The sequence below is a fragment of the Cygnus olor genome, chromosome 13, assembly GCF_009769625.2.
Source record: "Cygnus olor isolate bCygOlo1 chromosome 13, bCygOlo1.pri.v2, whole genome shotgun sequence".
NCBI lineage: Eukaryota > Metazoa > Chordata > Aves > Anseriformes > Anatidae > Cygnus > Cygnus olor.
Window position 1 is genome coordinate 17,690,906 of NC_049181.1, and position 17,865 is coordinate 17,708,770.

Consider the following 17,865-nt stretch of genomic DNA (forward strand, 5'->3'; position numbering starts at 1 on the left):
CCTGTAGTTGGGAACAGTCAGAGCTGTGGGGAATTTGAGTCTGCTCAGAGCCTTCTTAGTCCTATGGGGAGCTATTTTCAGAGTTTGTCCACCATTGTTTGTGATCTGAAATGACTTCAGCAGCATACAAGCCTGATGAAAAGGCCCTTTGATCTGGCTAAATAAATAATAAAGAGGCCAGGAAGAGGGGAAGTAAAGGGTTTGTGGGGGGGTGGCAATGATTGTCGAGGCTCGTTGCAAATCTTTTTGAAAATTCAAAGGCCTCAAATCTTCTGCATGCAGGAAAGGAAACAGATCTGTAATGGTGCTGCTGCATCAGAAATACTCAGGGCATTAAATATAGCGAGGCTGAGACACAGCCTGCTTGCTGTGTAAGGGAGAGGTATTTGAAAACATGCCAGCAGCCAGCTCCTCTAGACAGGGTGATTTTTGTCTGTATGGGATGGATCCTGGCTGCCTCGAAAGAAAAGCGGGGGGAGGAGGAGGAGAAAGGTTCAGCTGGCAAGGTTTCCAGTAGGGGAAGCAACCGAAATTTGTCTTCAAAGCACTGGGAATCTAATGAGGTTACTTTTTAACCTAAATAGCTGTGCTGAGAAGAGGTTTCCTTTGCAAGCAAATGCTGAAGCAGTGGAACAATTGCAAGGCTAATCCATAAATTACAGAGCAGCGGAGCAAGGGAAGGCAGCGAGTCTTCTATTCCCCTCCCTCTCCCACAGGCTTGGAGAGGAGCTGTCATTTGGACAAGAAACCTTCTGTGTTACTAAAGGTGCAGCTGGATAATGGGGCAGGAGTTTAAAGCCATCCAGCTTCCAGGAGGGCATTTGCCCCGTGCCGAGCCGTGCAAGCGAGCGTCTTTGCAGCCTCTCCGGGGTGACGAAGTATTTTCAGGCACTCCAAGCTGCCCTGCACTGCGGCCCTGCGTTTATCGGGATTAATTTGGATTGGGAAACGTGTGTGCATTTTTCCAAGCATGTGTCAAGGAAACAAAGCCCCTTCTTTCTGCTGGGGAAGCCCCACCCTTTTCTGCGGGTTTTTCCCCTCATTGTTCGGGGGAATTTGAGGGTGACCTAACGATGCGGTTAAATAAAAACTCGTTGAGCAAGATAAACATTGGGGAATTCACAGCATTCTCATGCTTCACCCTCCCCGGTCTGGGAAAGGAATGGGCCGTGTGGTAAGTCTAAACCAGTCGGCAAACATTTTGCCTCACCTGCTCCTGGGCGGTGTAAGTTTGGGAACACATACATGTTCCTAACCAGGTTGGTTTAATGTAAATACCAGGCACGCCGGAGGCGTCTGCGCTCTTGTTTGGAAATTTTGCAGTTCAGAAGAGGGCTGGCTGCATGCGAAGCTCCAAAACCCCTGCTCTCTTCTTAAAATCTGCCCTGCAGCACCGGCGATTGAAGCAAACCTTCAGGTGGAAGAGGAAGAGCTGGGGAGAAGGGGCTGCCACAGCACAGAGGGAGCTGCCGGTGTCCGATCCCAGCACCATCCTCTGTTCAGAGCCTAAATCACCAAGCGCTTGCTGCAGGGATAAATCCCATTTTTGAGAGGGAGGCCTGCAGAATGTGCCCCGTAATTAGTAAATCGCCTCCGGGCTCCCGATGGCTGGGTTTGCTCGTGGAACTGCCCTTACACCATATCCCCGTCTTAAAAGCTAACGTGACCCTTGGAGTTGCAGAGCCATAAATCCACATTTGTGCTTGGCCCCGGTGCTGCGTTTCTGTGATGCGTGCCAGGGGCTGTAAGGGAAGCGGAGATTCTTGTGTGATAGTCTTCAGAATGAAGTGGCCCTTAAAGTTGTGTTTTCAAGCTTAAACATTTCTAGGAATTATTGCAGGGTTGTGTTTTTTTTTTCTTTTTCTGTATTTGAGGTTTTTAAGTCTTTACGACGCTGAGGCAAATTGAAAGATATTGAGTAATTTTGTCTTCCACGTATTTTAAGAGTCTGTCTGCGTTCTTGCCTGAAGTGGTTGGTTGGAAATAATTGTAATTACTGCTGCAGGGTTACCTGAGGACTGATCCTCGCAGGAAGGAAAGGTCGTATAACCATTCTATCAACAGTTCTGTTAGGTGACCCCAACATACCTTAAAATTTCAGAGCTTTAAAAACCTCAAATAGTACAGTTGGGTTTCTCTACCTTTCTAAAACCTCTGGGTCCCGAATTGGGTTACCAGAAGAATAAACTCCATGATTCTCATGTTAATCTGAGGGATCTCAGAGCCAGCTCATGTGAGCCCACGAAATACATGTAGGTATTTTGGGAGACAAAACTGAAAGTAGTGGGGATGCTGTAAAAGTTCTTTGAACATGCACGTGGAAGTTTGCATACAGGATCTTAAAAGGTTTAGATGGCACCGAGGTCACTAGGAAATACCTATATATTATTTTTATTATATTTTTGTTATTTTACTTTCTATTATATTTATTTTCCAGCAAAACGCGATCCCCAGTTGGATGATCTTGTGTCGCGGGGAATGCAAAAGCATTTGTGACGCTTGGGAAGCTGCAGCGCAGCAGGAGAGGCTCCCAGCCTCGTGTTGTAGCCTGAACCCCCCAAACTGGTGTATTTTCAAGATGTGCGAGGCTTTGGATGTGCATGCCAAAATGCTGGGAATCTTGGAAATGGATCTTGGTTAGAAATACTCGGCCATGATTTCCTAGAGTGCTTCTTTACAATGAGTCTTAAAAAATGTTAATATCAGGCATCTGTTGCTTTTCTTTGCCCATTTTTGCATTCTTTTCACTGGGGCTCGAGTCCTGGGGAAACGGCAAGGTTCTGCCCATGGGTCTCTGATAATAACGGGATGCCTCGAGTCAAATAGCTTGAGTTGTTAACATTGGCATCCAAATAGGCCTTGTGAGGCTTATAATATTAGCACACGGCTAATCAGTGGAGTTGGTTCTCTCTGAATCACTGCTTCAGGTTGTTTTCAGACTCGGAGGGGGTATTTTGCGAGTTCAGGATCGGGAAGGTTTGGGGTGATGTTTTTTTCAGCTAGGAGGCAGACTGGCAGCATAACTATTTTGGTCTAACCTCTGCAGGTCATCGGAAATTAATTGTCACAGCAGACTTGTTCCTTAATTGATTACAACATCCAACAGAGGAGCGTGACATCATGTAAAGAAAAAGCTTGAGGAGCTGGGGGGGTTCTTAAGAAGCAGAGTTTAAACTTTGCGTGTACCCTGGGTGAGCTGAGAAAGTTTATTTCAGGTAGTTTCCAGCCCCTAGGTGATGCTGAGCATGTCCTGTGGTGCTTTTGCCTTCACTGTGAGAAATGGCAAATAAAAGTAAGGAGCTAAGTGCAGTGATAAGTAGAGCTGACCTCCCAGGGAAGGAAGAACCAAGCTGCTAAGCTGAACGTTCCTGAGGAAATTAATTGCACGTCTCTCTTCTGCATGACCCTCAGGATCCCCACACTGCATACAGTCGTTCCTGTGGAAATACAGCTCCTGAAATGCTGCTGCTGACAGGGACCGTAGTAATTAGCTGTTTTTCCCCTAAGTGAGAAAGGCTAGATTTGTTTCCCCATTGAGGAACCCGAGCGTCAGCTGGGAGGTTTCCATGCACCTTCTCTGCTGGAAAGCGGGGAAGATGAGACGTGGGATGCACAGCACTGAAATAGTGAACCCCCCGCCGGCCTGGGAACCTACAGCCTCCTGCAGGCGCTGGCAGCCAGATGTGAGTAGTGCAGGCGTTTCCTCTTTGGACGGCTCTGAGGAGTTGATGTGTTCGTTCTGCACAGCACAGGAAGGACGATGCTGAGTGTTTGCACATCGGCCCAGGAGCCCTTTGTGTAACCCTTTGGCTCCCAGTTCAGCTCCACGCTCGCTGTTATCGATCTGACATGCTGCTAACCCTCCTGGTGTGGTGGCAGAGCTGTGCCGGGGGCTCTTTTGTACATCCAGCACCCCCAGATCACAGCAGAGCGATCCCGTAGGGTCCCTTCTGGGAATGCAGACAACCATGGGGCTGTTGGAGGTTGAATGTCTTTGGAGGAGGAAGCAAAGCCTGCCTCCTGAGGTCATCCAAGTACGATAAATCCATGCAATCTTCTAAGAAAGGTCTGCTCCTTGGCTAGCACAGCGGAGTTTAAGCTGGGGATCTCCAGAGCCTGGGAAACGTGAGCCAGGGTAGCTTGGGGTTGGTTCTGTGAGTAGATGCAAGCGCGTTGCAGATGGCTCGATCCGGGTTCGATATCCTGCAGAGGTTATTGTTAGGAGCAGTGAATACATCCACTGCACAGGGCTACGGGAGGTTCTGAATCGGGAGGCTGCTCCTGACTCTTGGGCTGGCTTTCACGTCCTGTAACTCGCTCGTTTGACCAGGCTGCAGCCTGTCAGTTGATAGTTAGGAGAACTTGTACCAGTGGTGCTGGCGTAGTAACAGAGAGCTTAGCCGATTCCTTTAACTTCGTATCCTAATTGCAGAAGATTCATTGTTTTCTCCACGAGAGATTGAATGTTTCAGCGTGGAACAAAAGAACTCATTCCCAGCAGTCCTCAGTCAAGCTGTTTTATCCACAAAGTGTGGAAAAAAAATGTAAAAAATAATTTTGGTCAGTGGTTATTGATGTAGTTTCTCTTGGTGTTTCTGTACAAAGTAGACTCATGAGGATGACCGTCATGTACTTAGTATTTATTTTCTGGTAACTATTTGATTTTAAAACATTTTTTAAACAAATGTTAAAAAAATAAACATGAGTTTTTTGTGTAGGAATACCTGTGGCTAGGAGCTACACGCATCATCTCCTGTCGTGTTGGTTGGTTGACGCATCGCCTTCTGCATGACTTTGACAGAGCCTCTTCTCTCTGTTTTCCAGGCAGAACCCAGACGTGCAGCTGCAGCTACAACAGAGACCACCTCACCACCACAGTCCGACGTCGTCCTTGACGTCCTTGGGATCTTTGACCCTGCTCCAGTCTCCACCGCCATCCAGGCTGTCCCCTTCCCAGCATCAGCAGCCCCTGACTCCGAGCCAGGGAGATCCTGGCCTCCTGCCACGGACCCAGCAGCCCTTCTTGTCAAACCAAGTGCATCAGGGAGATCTGTACCGACTATGCCAGCCTTTTCTGGGCCCGCAGCAGCAAGGCGATTCCTATTCCGTAATGTCCAGGGCTCAGCAGATACCTTCCCCGTACCAACAGATGCAAGTAGATCCTTTTTCTATAGTTTCCAGGGCCCAGCAAATGGTGGAAATCCTGTCAGAAGAGAACAGGTCTCTACGACAGGAGCTAGATGGGTGTTACGAGAAGGTGGCCCGGTTGCAGAAGGTGGGTATACTCCAATTTCAGGCACTCTCCTGTGTCTGGTGTCATCCATAATTGAGTGATCTCATCTGCAGTTGTTACATTGCTTGCTTAAGGGTTTGATTTATCTAATTCAGAGTCTTTTTTATGCAGATTGATTAGTTGTATCCTGTCCCTTTGGGGGCAGCAGCTTAACTTCATCAGAAGATAGAATCAAATCCTTCAGTTTAATTCTAACAGCTAATTGACCATGCTTAAAAGAGCATCCTCATCAGCTGTCTCAAAAAGGCTGGCTGTTTGGCTTGCTTGATTAAAGCCAGTGTTCCTATTTCCAGGATAGCAGCAGGCTTCCTTTTCCCATCAGTCTGAAAGAGTTTAGAGACCGTGGGCAGGGCTTGTCTGAATCAGCATGAGGACATGGTCACTCAAGTAGGCAACAGGGGGCATGGCTGCCAAACTGGCTGGGAGGACAGAGTGCAAGAAAGTACTGTTGCTATGGCTGCGTTAGAGACATTTGGACTGCAGGACTGAGACTAACAGTTTTGTCACTGAAGTCATGTAAAAAGACCTCCCTTGATACCACACAACTTCCGTGAAAACTTACTGTCCTCTTTTGGATCAAGCTGTTTGCCACCTTTGGCTTTATAAAAAGAGAAAAAAACGAACGAGTGATGATAAAGCCGTTCTCCCACACATTTAAAAAAATAAAAAAAAAATCCAGTGAGAGCCATCAGTAATAGGCATGTGTGCAGATATTTTCACTACAGCCTCATAGAAATAACTTCTTGATGACCAGTGGCTTAAAGTTGTGCAGCAGGTCAGCCTTGCTTTGCTGTGCAGCTGTGAAAAGGCTCACGCTGCTTGCAGTTCAGGACTTCGTGGGCCTTGCAGTGCTCTTTGCACTGAGCAGTCTCCCAGGACAGAAAAATGTGTGGCTGATTAAAACACTGGAGTTCAGATGACCAGTGTGGCTTCCCACGCTGATTTATTTCCTATGTTGCCTCTTTCCAGGGACATATGTTCATTGTGTTGTATTTTTTTTGGAAGGTTCCTGGCCAGGAAATGCTTTAGAGAAATGTTTGACAGCTTCCTGATAATGAAAGAAGGATAAAAATGAACTGCCCCCTGTCCCCCAGTTGATCGTTTACCGATGGGGTTTGCCATTACGTGCATCCACGCTTCCACAGCAGTGCAAAGCCGTGCCTGGCAAGGAGAGTCAGAAGTGAATCTCCTCCTGCCTGGGTGATCAGCTGCTTGCCTAAGCTCAAACCAAGAAGCTTTGTGTTGAAGGCTGGCAGGAAGGAGAAAAAAATCTTTTACTACAAATGTTCCCCCCACTGAATTAAATTGAATATTTAAAAACACAACCAAATTGTGGGAGTGCAAGCAATGAACATCAGGAGGTTTTGTGAATTTTGGACCATAACAATGACATAGCTACAGGGTTCAGCAGCAGTGCAGGGGCTGACGCTTGCATTTTTTAGCATAGTTTTGTTCACCTTTCTTATTTAATTTTACTGACCCAACTCAGTATCCCATTAGCTGCTTATCTCATTGTTTTTTGCCCAACTTGACCAAAGTAGCGCCCAGTGTAGTAAGGAACAGATGGCATTTGTCTCCTTCAGTTTACTCTGTGCTCTGATCGTATTGGAGAAATAGTGCTGGAGTCTGGAAGGAGAGCCCAGATCTTCATTTCAGCTGTTGTTGTTCCTAATGTAAAAGGATCCCTCAGAAAATGAGATTCTGTCATTTTATTTGATATATAGGTGTAGGTGGATTTTATCTCAACAAAGAAAACAAGAGAAAGTAATCTCCTTTCTGAGGCTAAGTGAAAAGAATTGTTAGTGATAAAATAGTAAGTGCTTGTTTTCACTTTTACTGCAGCTGGAAACAGAAATTCAACAAGTTTCAGAGGCATACAAAAACCTGGAGAAGTCATCCTCGAAGCGGGATGCCCTGGAAAAGGCCATGAGAAACAAGCTGGAAGGAGAAATTCGTAGGCTTCATGATTTCAACAGGGATCTGAGAGGTGAATGAAACAAAACTTCTTTTCTTCAATGTGATCTTTTTACTGCTGTGCTTACTTACCAGTCCAGCGTGGTGCTGCAGGAGTGTTTGTTGTGACAATTGGGATATATTCAGTGTATTCAGGTATATTCAGTAGTCTGGGATTTTAAGTGCTTGCTGGGAGCATGGAAAAGACGTGTTTAGAAGCATGCTGTTGTCTCTCATTCCCAGCCTGTTTCTCATTGAGGAGAAACATGTGATAAGCCAAATACCATAAACCAGATGCAAGCCTGGAATTTTCTTGTCTTATATCCTAGCTGCAATTTGTACAATTTGTTCAGTTTATACAAATGGAGAGACCTTTTGCTGACTGCCTAATCCCACACCAGGCATGTTCACTTTATTTCCTGTCCAGTGACCCCTCTGCACTGACATACAAACTGCAGGCTGTCTGTTCTTCCTGAAGGTCTTGTCATTCCTTATCAATGTAGGCATCTGTTTTTTTGGATCCCCCTTTCTCTTGCAGAGTGAGATGTTGTTAGTGTCTGCTTCTTGCTAGGAGGCTGAGGGAGTACGATGGCTGGCGAGGGAGAGCGGTGTCGAATAGTATTTGACCTTAATGTGGGTCAAAGTTTAGGCATTAGTTTGAAAGGCAAAGACCATCTGCAATGCTAGATGTGTAAAAGTGTATAATCAGTCTTTTAAAATGTAAGTTTAATTTTTTTATGAAAGCTATCTGATTGTCCTGCGAGTCATCTGCTTTCTCTGCCCTTAGTCTCATACTGTGTTCCCAGAAGCTGTTTTGCATCGAAGAAGTAAGGCCGTGCAGTGCCCAGTGCTATCGAGAAGGACAGCACACAAAGGCCTGCATTAAGTAATCTTATTCATAATAAAACACAGCATAAACATTTCATTTTTATTTTTATAGACTGATATAAATTTCTAGTAGCCTGCAGCAGCAGAACATTTAAGCTATCCCTGGAATTGTATGTTTTTCCCTGAAGTCAGGTCATTAGACAACAGTGATTTAATCTTCTAGCTATTAAGATTTAGTGGAGGATTATAAGGGAATCTTTTAATTGCATGGTGAGATTTATTTGGGTGGGAAAAATAAGTTTATGCAGAGAGGTTTCTGAAACCATTCTTAATAAAACTTGTGACACAAAGACTGAAATGTATCTGCTTCTTATACTGAAGTCTGAGGAGTCTTAACGCTTACAAAAGTAGAAAAAAATAAATTTATAAATTATGTTATAATCGTTTAAAGTAATTTCTTTGGAACTCCAATCTGTTCTGTCTCCTTGAGAATATTTTCTCAAGGACATAATTAGAAACGTTTCAAAAGTGAGTGACAGCTGCTGGTAGGCTTTTGACTTTGGGCTGTGTAGAATGAGGAGATCCATTCCCCTAGCTTGCATGTCCTGTGCAGATGCAAGTCTAATGCTTGAAAGTTTTTGATTCTTCAGCTTTTCTTTTCTTGAACAATTCTGCAGAACGTATGGAGACAGCCAACAAGCAGCTTGCGGAGAAGGAATTTGAGGGTTCTGAAGACAATCGGAAAACCATCTCTCAACTCTTTGCACAAAGTGAGTTACGCAGTCATTATGGGTCAGGAGAAGCGCTCCGGTCATCCTGGATAGGATAAAAATGAGCAGGGTGGCGTAGTTCAGATCTGTCAGTTTTCTACTGGGACAGAAATCGAGGCAGCGGCAGTCCAAAGCTGGCAGTGGAGGAAGGAGGACACATTCAGTAATTCTTTTTGTATGCATGTATGGTCCATCTGACAGCATTTACTAGGGATTTTGGAGCAAACAGAGCGTGTAGTTGCATTATAAAATTAGTGTTTGCTCCATAATGTGTAGGATAATTTGAGCAACTGTTTTGCTCCCTGAGAGCTTTGGAATTAAACCTTCCCAGGCTGGCAAGAGTCCTAGCATGAGTTAGGGCCGGTGGGACTGGAACGCTGTAGGTCTCGTATCTCTTTCCTCTTTAATTTGCTGCTGCACTATCCAGTTCAGCACAAATAAGGGGGATTAATCCTGCCTGCAGTATGCTGTTCTGCGTAAGGCCATGAATTTTGTCTGCAGCCATGGATTTATCACAGGGCAAACCGAAATGACAGATGTGAAATGCTGCTTTTCCTTTGTGCTAAAATGTCTTGAGGCTGACGGCGGCGAGCCAACTTTCCTCTCATCCCATAGCGTGCTCCGCCCTTCTGACAATGCTCGCTTTTCTCCAATTGTTATATAAAAAGGTAATGCAATAAAATTGCAAAAGAGAGATTTTTCTGTGATGTAACACGTACTGCTGCTGCTCTGACAAATGCTGGTATCTCTTGCTCTCTTGTGTTGCCTTCAGCTTATTCCTCGTGGCTTACACTGCAAGCAGATGGCTGCCAGGGTGTGAATTCGGCTCGCCTGGTGGCAGTGGGCAGTCTGTGAGTTTAGTCTGGCTTTTGAGATCCGTAGGTCTGCCCAGGGAGGTGGGGAGGCCAAAGCTCAGAAGCTTTAGGTGCCATTCCTACTTTTGGATGAACGTGGAAACCTTAGAGCTGCGTTTTGGCAGTCCCAGCATTTCTAGGGGTGCTGCAGGCGCTTGTCGGTGCAGCGGTACTCGTTTGGGGAAAAGTCTGGAGCAGAACCTCCAAAAGCCTTGCTGCAAGCAGTGACAGATTAACAAACAGCCTGCTGGCGCTGATTGATACCTTCTGGCTTAATGCCACCCTGCATCAGCTCTGCCCATCTTCTCCTGCAATGCATTGTAACATGCTGACGCTGTCAGCAGCTCATTTCCTGGGTGGAGGAGAAATGCTGGGACAGGAGAGATGGGGAAAAGAACAGGCTGGGGGTGCCTCGAGCCTTTATCCCTGTGTCTTCTGTCAAAGGCTAGCTCGTGGCAGTAGGGGTTTGCTCTGCAGAGTTCAGAGGTGCTGTTGGTGGACGGGTTTCTTCTGCAACCTGTGTGTGGGCTGCACTGATCCCCTTAGCAGAAGGGAATCTTTAGCTGCTCCACATTGCTAAAGCTTTGCTCTTGGCTCTCTGCTGGCAGAAGAAAGGGAATAATTGTGGTCCTGTAAATATAGCTATGCACATGCTTGCACAAATGGGCCTGTGTACTCCATATGCAGTCTGTCCTAACACCCAGGATCTAGTTCCTGTTTTTCAAGCCTTCCACTCCTTGTCCTCATTCCTTTGTCGTGGGATATTAGTTTCTGGAATGCAGTTTCTCTGGTGTCATCAGTGCTGGGTGTAGATCACTTGAGGGAGTATTCTGTGGTTATGTATATGCAGCGAGTGTGTTAATGTTATCATTGTAGCTGGCTGGCTCGAGCTGGGAATGACAACATATGCAGAGGACACCAGCTCTGTGTTGTGGCTTTGCTTTACACCCTTCTGTGATAATTTCTTCAGTCCCCAGTTATTTCATCCTGTTTACTTTTTTTTTTTTTTTTTTTTTTACAAAGGCAGTTAACCTGTTCCTTGAACACAGAGCATAGCTGCTCCCACTAGGTCAGGCTCTTTCTGGAGAGGAGGAGGAAAGGACCAGAAGTTGTGCTTGGAGAGACTTAAAGCACTGGGCATAAGCTCTGCACTGGGCAAAAAGCTTTCCTGAACTGCAGGTTTGCTTTGAGCAGTTGCAGAACAGATGCAGGTGCCCAGGTCCTGGCCCAGAGGGTCGTTTTTAAGGGCAGCAGAGGAAGACCAAGGAACTTTATTGCTCCGTCCTTTGGTGAAACTGCCAGCCAAGTGGGACAAATGGGTGTTACTTTGAGCAGGAGGGCAGCTGCCCCAGGCAGAACAACCTTCCTGTTTGCAGGGTCAGCGTGAAGAAAAGGAGCACAAGTTTTTCAGGCACAAAAGCTTGCTACCTCCCTTCCCCAACCTGGGACATTAAAATCACCCAGTTTGTTTTCCAGTGCTGAAAGCTCAGAGGTGAAGAGGTGCCAAGCTTCGCTAACCATCTGTATAATCAGAGCAAATTACCTAACTGTACTGAGTGATGCACCTTCTATTCCTCCTCGTTTAGCACTGTGGCATATTGTTACGTGAAGGTGCCGTGCTTGTTTTTCAGGGCTATAAATCCTTCTGTTCCTTGAAAGCCACATGCTTTTTTTCCCCATAGCTACAGATTTGCATTCTCTGTCTTGTGAGAAGTCCCAGCATGAGGTGCCCCATCTTTTCCCCACCTCTGGAGGGAAGGACTCCTTAAAGCTGGGTAGAGAAGAGTGCTGTCCATTGCTAACTCTCACCTTATTTTGATAGACAAGGAGACACAGCGGGAAAAGGAGAAACTGGAAATAGAACTGGCTGCTGCACGCTCCACCAACGAAGACCAGCGGAGACATATTGAGATCCGAGACCAGGCCTTGAACAACGCTCAGGCCAAGGTGGTGAAACTGGAGGAGGAGGTAAGGCAGCTGGGAGGGAGAAACTGGGGTAGCTTGCATTCCAGTGAAAGCGACTGTGGGAATAAGTTCGTCTTGTGCAAATTACAAGGAAATCTGCTTGCTTCAAAGCTGTTTATATCGGCTTAGCTTTGTGTTGGTTAGCTAAGCCACTGAACGGCGCACAGATAAGCCACAAATCTGTATTTCCTTGCAAGTGCTTTCGTCTAGGCAGCCATGTTTCATTTTCTTTTTGTTTTAACTGATAAAAGTGGACTGGGACTGAAATCCCAGCCCTAGCAATTTCCTGAACTTGGCTGAAATTCAGATCTGAATGGACTTTTTAACTAATAGCAAATGAATGCAGCTTGTCCCCTTGCCAGGTGTTCCACTCACACCAGGTTATCGTGGTACACGGTGCAGATCACTGCGTGTGCCCGGCCTTCATAATAAGCTGGGCATGACAATGACCTTGCTTGTTTTCTGTCCCTTTCCTCCCAGGAGAGGATAATGAATTTGAGCTGCTTAGCTGGGCAGCTTTCACAGCAGTTTCTTTTGTAGCCTTGTCCCTGCCATTCGCACATGGCTCTCACCTTGCTGCCCTTCTGCGTCATAGCGGCCGTCCTCTTTCCTCCCGCCTACTCCTTTCCTCTCCAAGGCTCCATTTCCCACTCCCAGACCCTGCTTCCTTTACTCCTACTCTTCCTCCATAGAGAGCCCGTGGAGGAAATCTCATGGCCAAGCAGACTTCCTCAAGGGCAGGTTTGTTCTCTCCTTCAGTTCTGCCATCTTCCTGCCTGCTGGTGCTCATCAAACCCCTCAGCTGAGCACTGTGCCTACACCCACCTGCATCTTGCATTTTGGAGACATTCTTTAAACCTTCCCTTTGTCATAAACCCTCCCTTTGTCAGCTTCTACTCCTCTTTCTGCTTAGGATCCTGGTGTGCCAGCAGAGGAGGGATGGTCAAATACAAAGTGAGCATCCTCCTGTCTTGCCTGCCTTCTTTCTCTCCCAGGTACAGATGCAGCTGCCTTCTTAATTTTAGTCTGCTCTTCTCTGAGCTTTTACTTGCTTCAGTAGCTCTTCTGTGCTTTCTCCTGGACTGCCCTCATGGTCACTGCAAACACTGGTGAGGCCATCTGAAGCATCCACTGGCCGTGGTTCATCACTGGGGAGCCAGCTTCCCTGCAATACAAGTTATAACAATGAAGAAAGAAGAGCAGATTCAAAGGAACGTTCAAGTATCGCTGTCCCCATTCAGCCCCGCACACAGCTGACAAGTCCATTGATTTCACGAGGACCGCAGCATTTCCTGGCAGGGCTGACTTGCACCTTGGCTGCTTTGGGGGACAGGGAGCATTAGGTATAGGGGAACTTAAACAGAACCACGATCAGATCTCCTGTTTGGCTCTCTCTCAAACTGTTCTGTCTTTTGATTCTGCAATGTATGGCAGCTCCTTGCCTCTCATTCAGATTTTTCAGTGCCTTAATGATTCTAAAAGTCTCACGTGTGACCAGCTTTAAGTACACAGGACATCCTGGTGGCTTCCCTGGGGTCATTCACATGCTTGGAGCTGGCTTTATAAAGATGCTGCGGTCAGCCGGGGTCAGCACGCACAGCACTTGGCTAGGTCAAGCTTCTGTGCAAAGTTGAAGCCTTCAGAGGCAATAATAATTGTATGTTTTCTTTTTGAAAGACCTCTCATTTTACTACAAGAATTGTTTTCAGTGCTGTTGCAAAGTATTTCTGCTTAGGTAGAATAGGAAAATGGGTAAGTAAATGTGGCCAGATTTGCATGACCCAAACACACCTATGCCAATAGAGAGTGAAATGCCCTGCTCTAGATTGCACGAAGGTTTCTGGTCATTTGCATCCAACCTCTGCTTGAATCCCAGGGCGTGCAGGAAGTGCCACCCTTCCTGTTGTAGATAAATATGGAAGCGTCTCAGTGAGGGAGCAGGAATTAACTCTGCTTTTTCCTAGAGGTGAGGGGGAACAAGGGAAAAAAAAAAAAAAAGAAAGGGTGAAGAGTCACTTTTGCATATTTCCCAAATCACTTTTTAATGAAATGCTTAGGATTATGGAGCATTTGTTGCCTCATTAGCATTAAGTTGTGGGAACTTCAGAAATCCCCAAGCTGTTTGGTAACTTTCCGAAAGACAGCCAAGCGAGCTGCTTGGTGCTCAGGGCACCGTTCAGAAGCAAGTCTAAATGTCAGCCTGAGTTTCTGACATTCAGTGACCAAGATATATGAACAATTTGTCAATTACTTCTTTTATTCCTGCCAGCCTCATCTGGGTTGTTAGTCCCTGTAATTGTCAGGAATTTCCAAACTAGTCCTGCAGAAGAGGTGGAGTTCCTTACGTTAAGGTTTGGCAGCCTCTCTGGCTCAAGGCCTGAGGGGGGTGTGCATATTTCAGTTGTTGCATCCTGTAATGTGAGTTTTCAGCTTTTTTTTCCCCTTCCGTTTTGACTTCCTATTGAGCAGAGCTACCCTGCCTTGTATTCACCAGATCCTTTATAAAAAGAATATTTTATTTCTGTTTTAATGAGACCTGTAAGCCATATGTCACCATGGCCAGATTTACATGTTGCATTGAAACTGGAACGTACACATTCTTTTTAAAATCCTTGGCCTGAATTGCCAGTTTGGGCAAAACCACCCATCTGTAAAATGTAGGTACTTGTCTCCTCCTCTGGAGCTTGGGGAGTTTTATACGTACTGGATTTTAGCATCCAAGTTAGAGGGAAGGAAGAGACAAAGGCATGCTAAATGTGATAGAGAAAGGAATGATCTCAGGTACCTTTGCTTTTGGAAGCAAAAGCAGGTATTCAGAATATTTCCCCTGCTCTGTCAGAAGTGGTGAAATGACTCCTCAGGTTTAGAACAAGCTGCCATTAAAATTAGATAGTGTGGAGTTTATTTTTGCAAAATGCTAAAAAGAGTGAGTGACGGTGGGTATTTAAAACAAACTTAAATATACTCTTAAACAGGCTTGCAGAGTATGTGTATGTTCTACCTGTAATATTTAAACTGTACTATTTCTCTACTAGACATAAAGATACCCAGTAATTAACCCCTGTTTTCACGTCTATTTTCATCCTTCCCTTTAATAGATGTTGCACAGCAACAGCTGCTGTTAAGTCAGCAGCTTATTAAAATCATTTCTAGTGAAGTATATTTATTTATTTTTTAAATCAAAACTTCAGATTATTTTCATTACATGCAATAATTTTGAGATAAACTGTGTATCTTTGAGGTAAAATGCACGTTGGCTTAAACCCACATATCCCAGAAATGGGCAGTGACAATGTTTGCAGCGGGAGCATCCAGAGTTCCTCACGTTGAAGCACGGATTGCCACGAGGGTCTCAGCTGCAGGCATCCGAGTGGCAGCGGCGTGCAGCGGGTATGCAGCTGGTAGATGGTTACAGCTGGCCTGGATCTGTGAGCTTAAAGCAGTCACAGTACCGCACTTTAACCATCATCTGCTAGCAAACACCTCGAGAGCAAGCAGGACAGATGGTTAAACTTCACTTTGCTCTGGGCCAAAGGCAGAACTGCAGGGGGACACAGCAAGGTCCGTCCTGACCAGCCGGGTAAGGGCTGCCCTCTGTGAGTCCTTATGAGGCTTGTGGTACTGCACCAGGGGGCTCCATGCCAAGTCGTTGGCCCAACCACAACTACTAGATGGAAAGGCTACAAGTGCTACTGCTTTTAAGCTCTTTGTAGACTGGATTTTTTAGAAGTTTTAATGAACTTGGTCATTTCTGCTTGCTCTGGTTAATTTGTACCGTGTAAGACCACAGTTCAAAAAAAAAAAAGTAGTAATTTTTTTTGGTCGTGGTTTAACTTGTACTCCTTTGCTTCACTGCTTTACAAAGCCCCCATTTTAACGAGTGCCTGAAGGAGACAGCTTTGAAAAATAGTGACTACCATTAAGCAGATATAATTATCTGCTCTGCCATCCTTGTGTGCACACCTTGCAATAGAAAGAAAAGCCTGACAGCCTGTCTGGTGGGTGTGAATTAGGGGCTGGGGGAAGGGAAGGAGTTTGGGTGAAATATCTCTTCTACAAGCAGCTTGTATTTAGGGGCTATAAGATCTTCCAGCCATCAGAGTTCAACACAAACCAGATACCAGAGCTAAGATATTATATTCATTTCCCACTCAGCTATTGTGGGGAGAAATTGTGCGCTATTTCTGATAACACTGGGGGTTCTGTCCGGGGGGAAATGTAGAAACATTCGTTTCCAAATGACTTCTATTGTACTTCACATACTGTGTCCGAGATGATTTCAGAACAGAGCTCTGGCTTGTAGGAAAGAGACCCAAAGGAGAGTTTGTGCGCTTGAAGGCTTGTCTGTTTTTTTTCCAATCACTTCTGGGTCTATAAAAAGATATTCCTAGTCTCCACCAGCTTTCCCTCTTGTGTGCTTGGGCTCTGAGCTACATAACTGCTCCTTTCAGGACAGAGCTGTTCATGGATGGACAGGGTAGACAGGAGACAAAACTCCCCCTCTTACCTCTTTTAATGACTCGTGTTCTTGTAATGCTGCAGAACTGGCTTTTTATTGTGTTGTCTCTACCTCGTATTCTGCCTGTTAGTGCTTTTCCAGAGGTGGCTTCGAGAGTTTTAACTTATTTGAAGGCAAACAAACGGAGAGATGACATTATGACATTCCCATGCAGCAAGCACTGCTCCCTAGCAGGAGGATAGCGTTACCAAATTGCTTCAGCATGCGTTCTTGCTGAAGCCAGTGGCGCCTTCTTGGGCCTGGATTCAAACAAACTGAGGGTTCAAAGGCATCCTAGAGGAATACATCCCCGCTGCAAGAGGCAGAGGTGGTTTAAACGTGCTTGCTGTCCTCTTTCTTTACTACATTTCTGCCATAGCAGGCACATTCTTGTGGGGAAGCACATTTTCAGCTGCATATGAATGGATTCAGCTTTAGGAGAAGCCCAGAATGTAATGAAAACACCCTGAATATATTAAACAAAGGACTTTGAAGCCATCAGAAATAGTGGGTGGGAGACAGGCAGATGCTGACGAGTGTTACCAATTTGCTGAAATAGGAGCTGTCCAAGATGAAGAGGGTAATCGCTGGGTTTGTCAAAATGCCTGGGAGGGTTTCTGAATCATTGCTAGCTAGGCAGGAAGTCCTCTCTTCTTCCCCAGAAAAACTCTTTGCTGAGTAACCCATCTGGAAGTGATGAATCTCCACAAAAGAAGAGCCTTTCTTCCCCCTCACCTGCTATGCCAGGACCACGTTTCTCCTGCAGAAGTAGCTCTGGTCCTGAGGATATTACAGCCTCTAGTCTCCACGCATCTAGCAACTTTACACGGGAAGCTCCTCATCTCTATCTGCCCCTGCTCCCTGCACCGTGTGCATGAAACCTCCGTGCCTTCTTCTCAGCCTTTTGCCTGCAGGGACTGAGATCCCTGACAGAAGTTGCATGGTTTGTCAAAGATGTGCCTGAGAAACCTAAATAAAACGAAGTGACACGATTTGTTTAGTTTCTAGAATATTAATCCCTTTTCTGCTGGGCAGTTAGGGTAATAATGAAGTGTCCCTATCCTGGAAGGAACGCTTTGTCCTTGGCCATTGTTTTTAGACCACGCAAAGCTCTCCGTAGCAGAGGAACCTTCAGGTTACCTGCTGCCAGGCATTATGTTGTATTAGGGAGTCTTACCAAAATCCTTTCACTGAAGAAAAGTTTCAGTTTTCTAGGTTTAGTGCATGCATTTGTTTAATCATTTTGTTCTTGTCTGTTAAGGGTGGTTAATCGTTTTCCATTGCTGGAAGCCCTGCAGCTGGGGGATGTGGGTGTGCAGGCATCATCAGAGCATAAATCTTTCCGGCTAACTTGGAAAGAGCTCGCTCTTCGGGTCAGCTGGACTCTGAGCAGGGAAGCCTCCAAATCCCAAGTGTGTCTGCTTTGCTCACCTGGCTCTCAACTTCAGAAAGCAATCCTGACACGGGAAAGAGGAAAGGAAGACTGAAATTCTTGCTCAGGAGGCCAGGGAATCTTTTTAGGGGTATTACCTGCAGCAATTCATGCTTTTGTGTGCTAGATTTCTACAGAGCCTGTCCTCGCCTTGCCTATTTTGCTCAGTTCTGTTGCAGAGTTTTTGTAAACATCATAGGGAATGTGAATGGGAGAATGACTGCTCTTGTTTTAAATGGTTTAATTAGAAAATCTTGCTGATGAAGCCTGAC

At 45.7% G+C, this 17,865-nt stretch overlaps 1 protein-coding gene across 2 annotated transcripts in view; it reads left to right on the plus strand.

The window, feature by feature from the left end:
* The window catches only part of AMOT (angiomotin), a 49,547-nt gene that overhangs the window by 16,756 nt on the left and 14,926 nt on the right, over positions 1-17,865 (plus strand). For both annotated transcript variants that reach the window (XM_040572841.1, XM_040572840.1), the window contains exons 4-7: positions 4,825-5,275; positions 7,136-7,280; positions 8,752-8,844; positions 11,521-11,666. In XM_040572841.1, the coding sequence (XP_040428775.1) occupies positions 4,825-5,275; positions 7,136-7,280; positions 8,752-8,844; positions 11,521-11,666 (835 nt within the window). The remainder of the gene's footprint in view (positions 1-4,824; positions 5,276-7,135; positions 7,281-8,751; positions 8,845-11,520; positions 11,667-17,865) is intronic.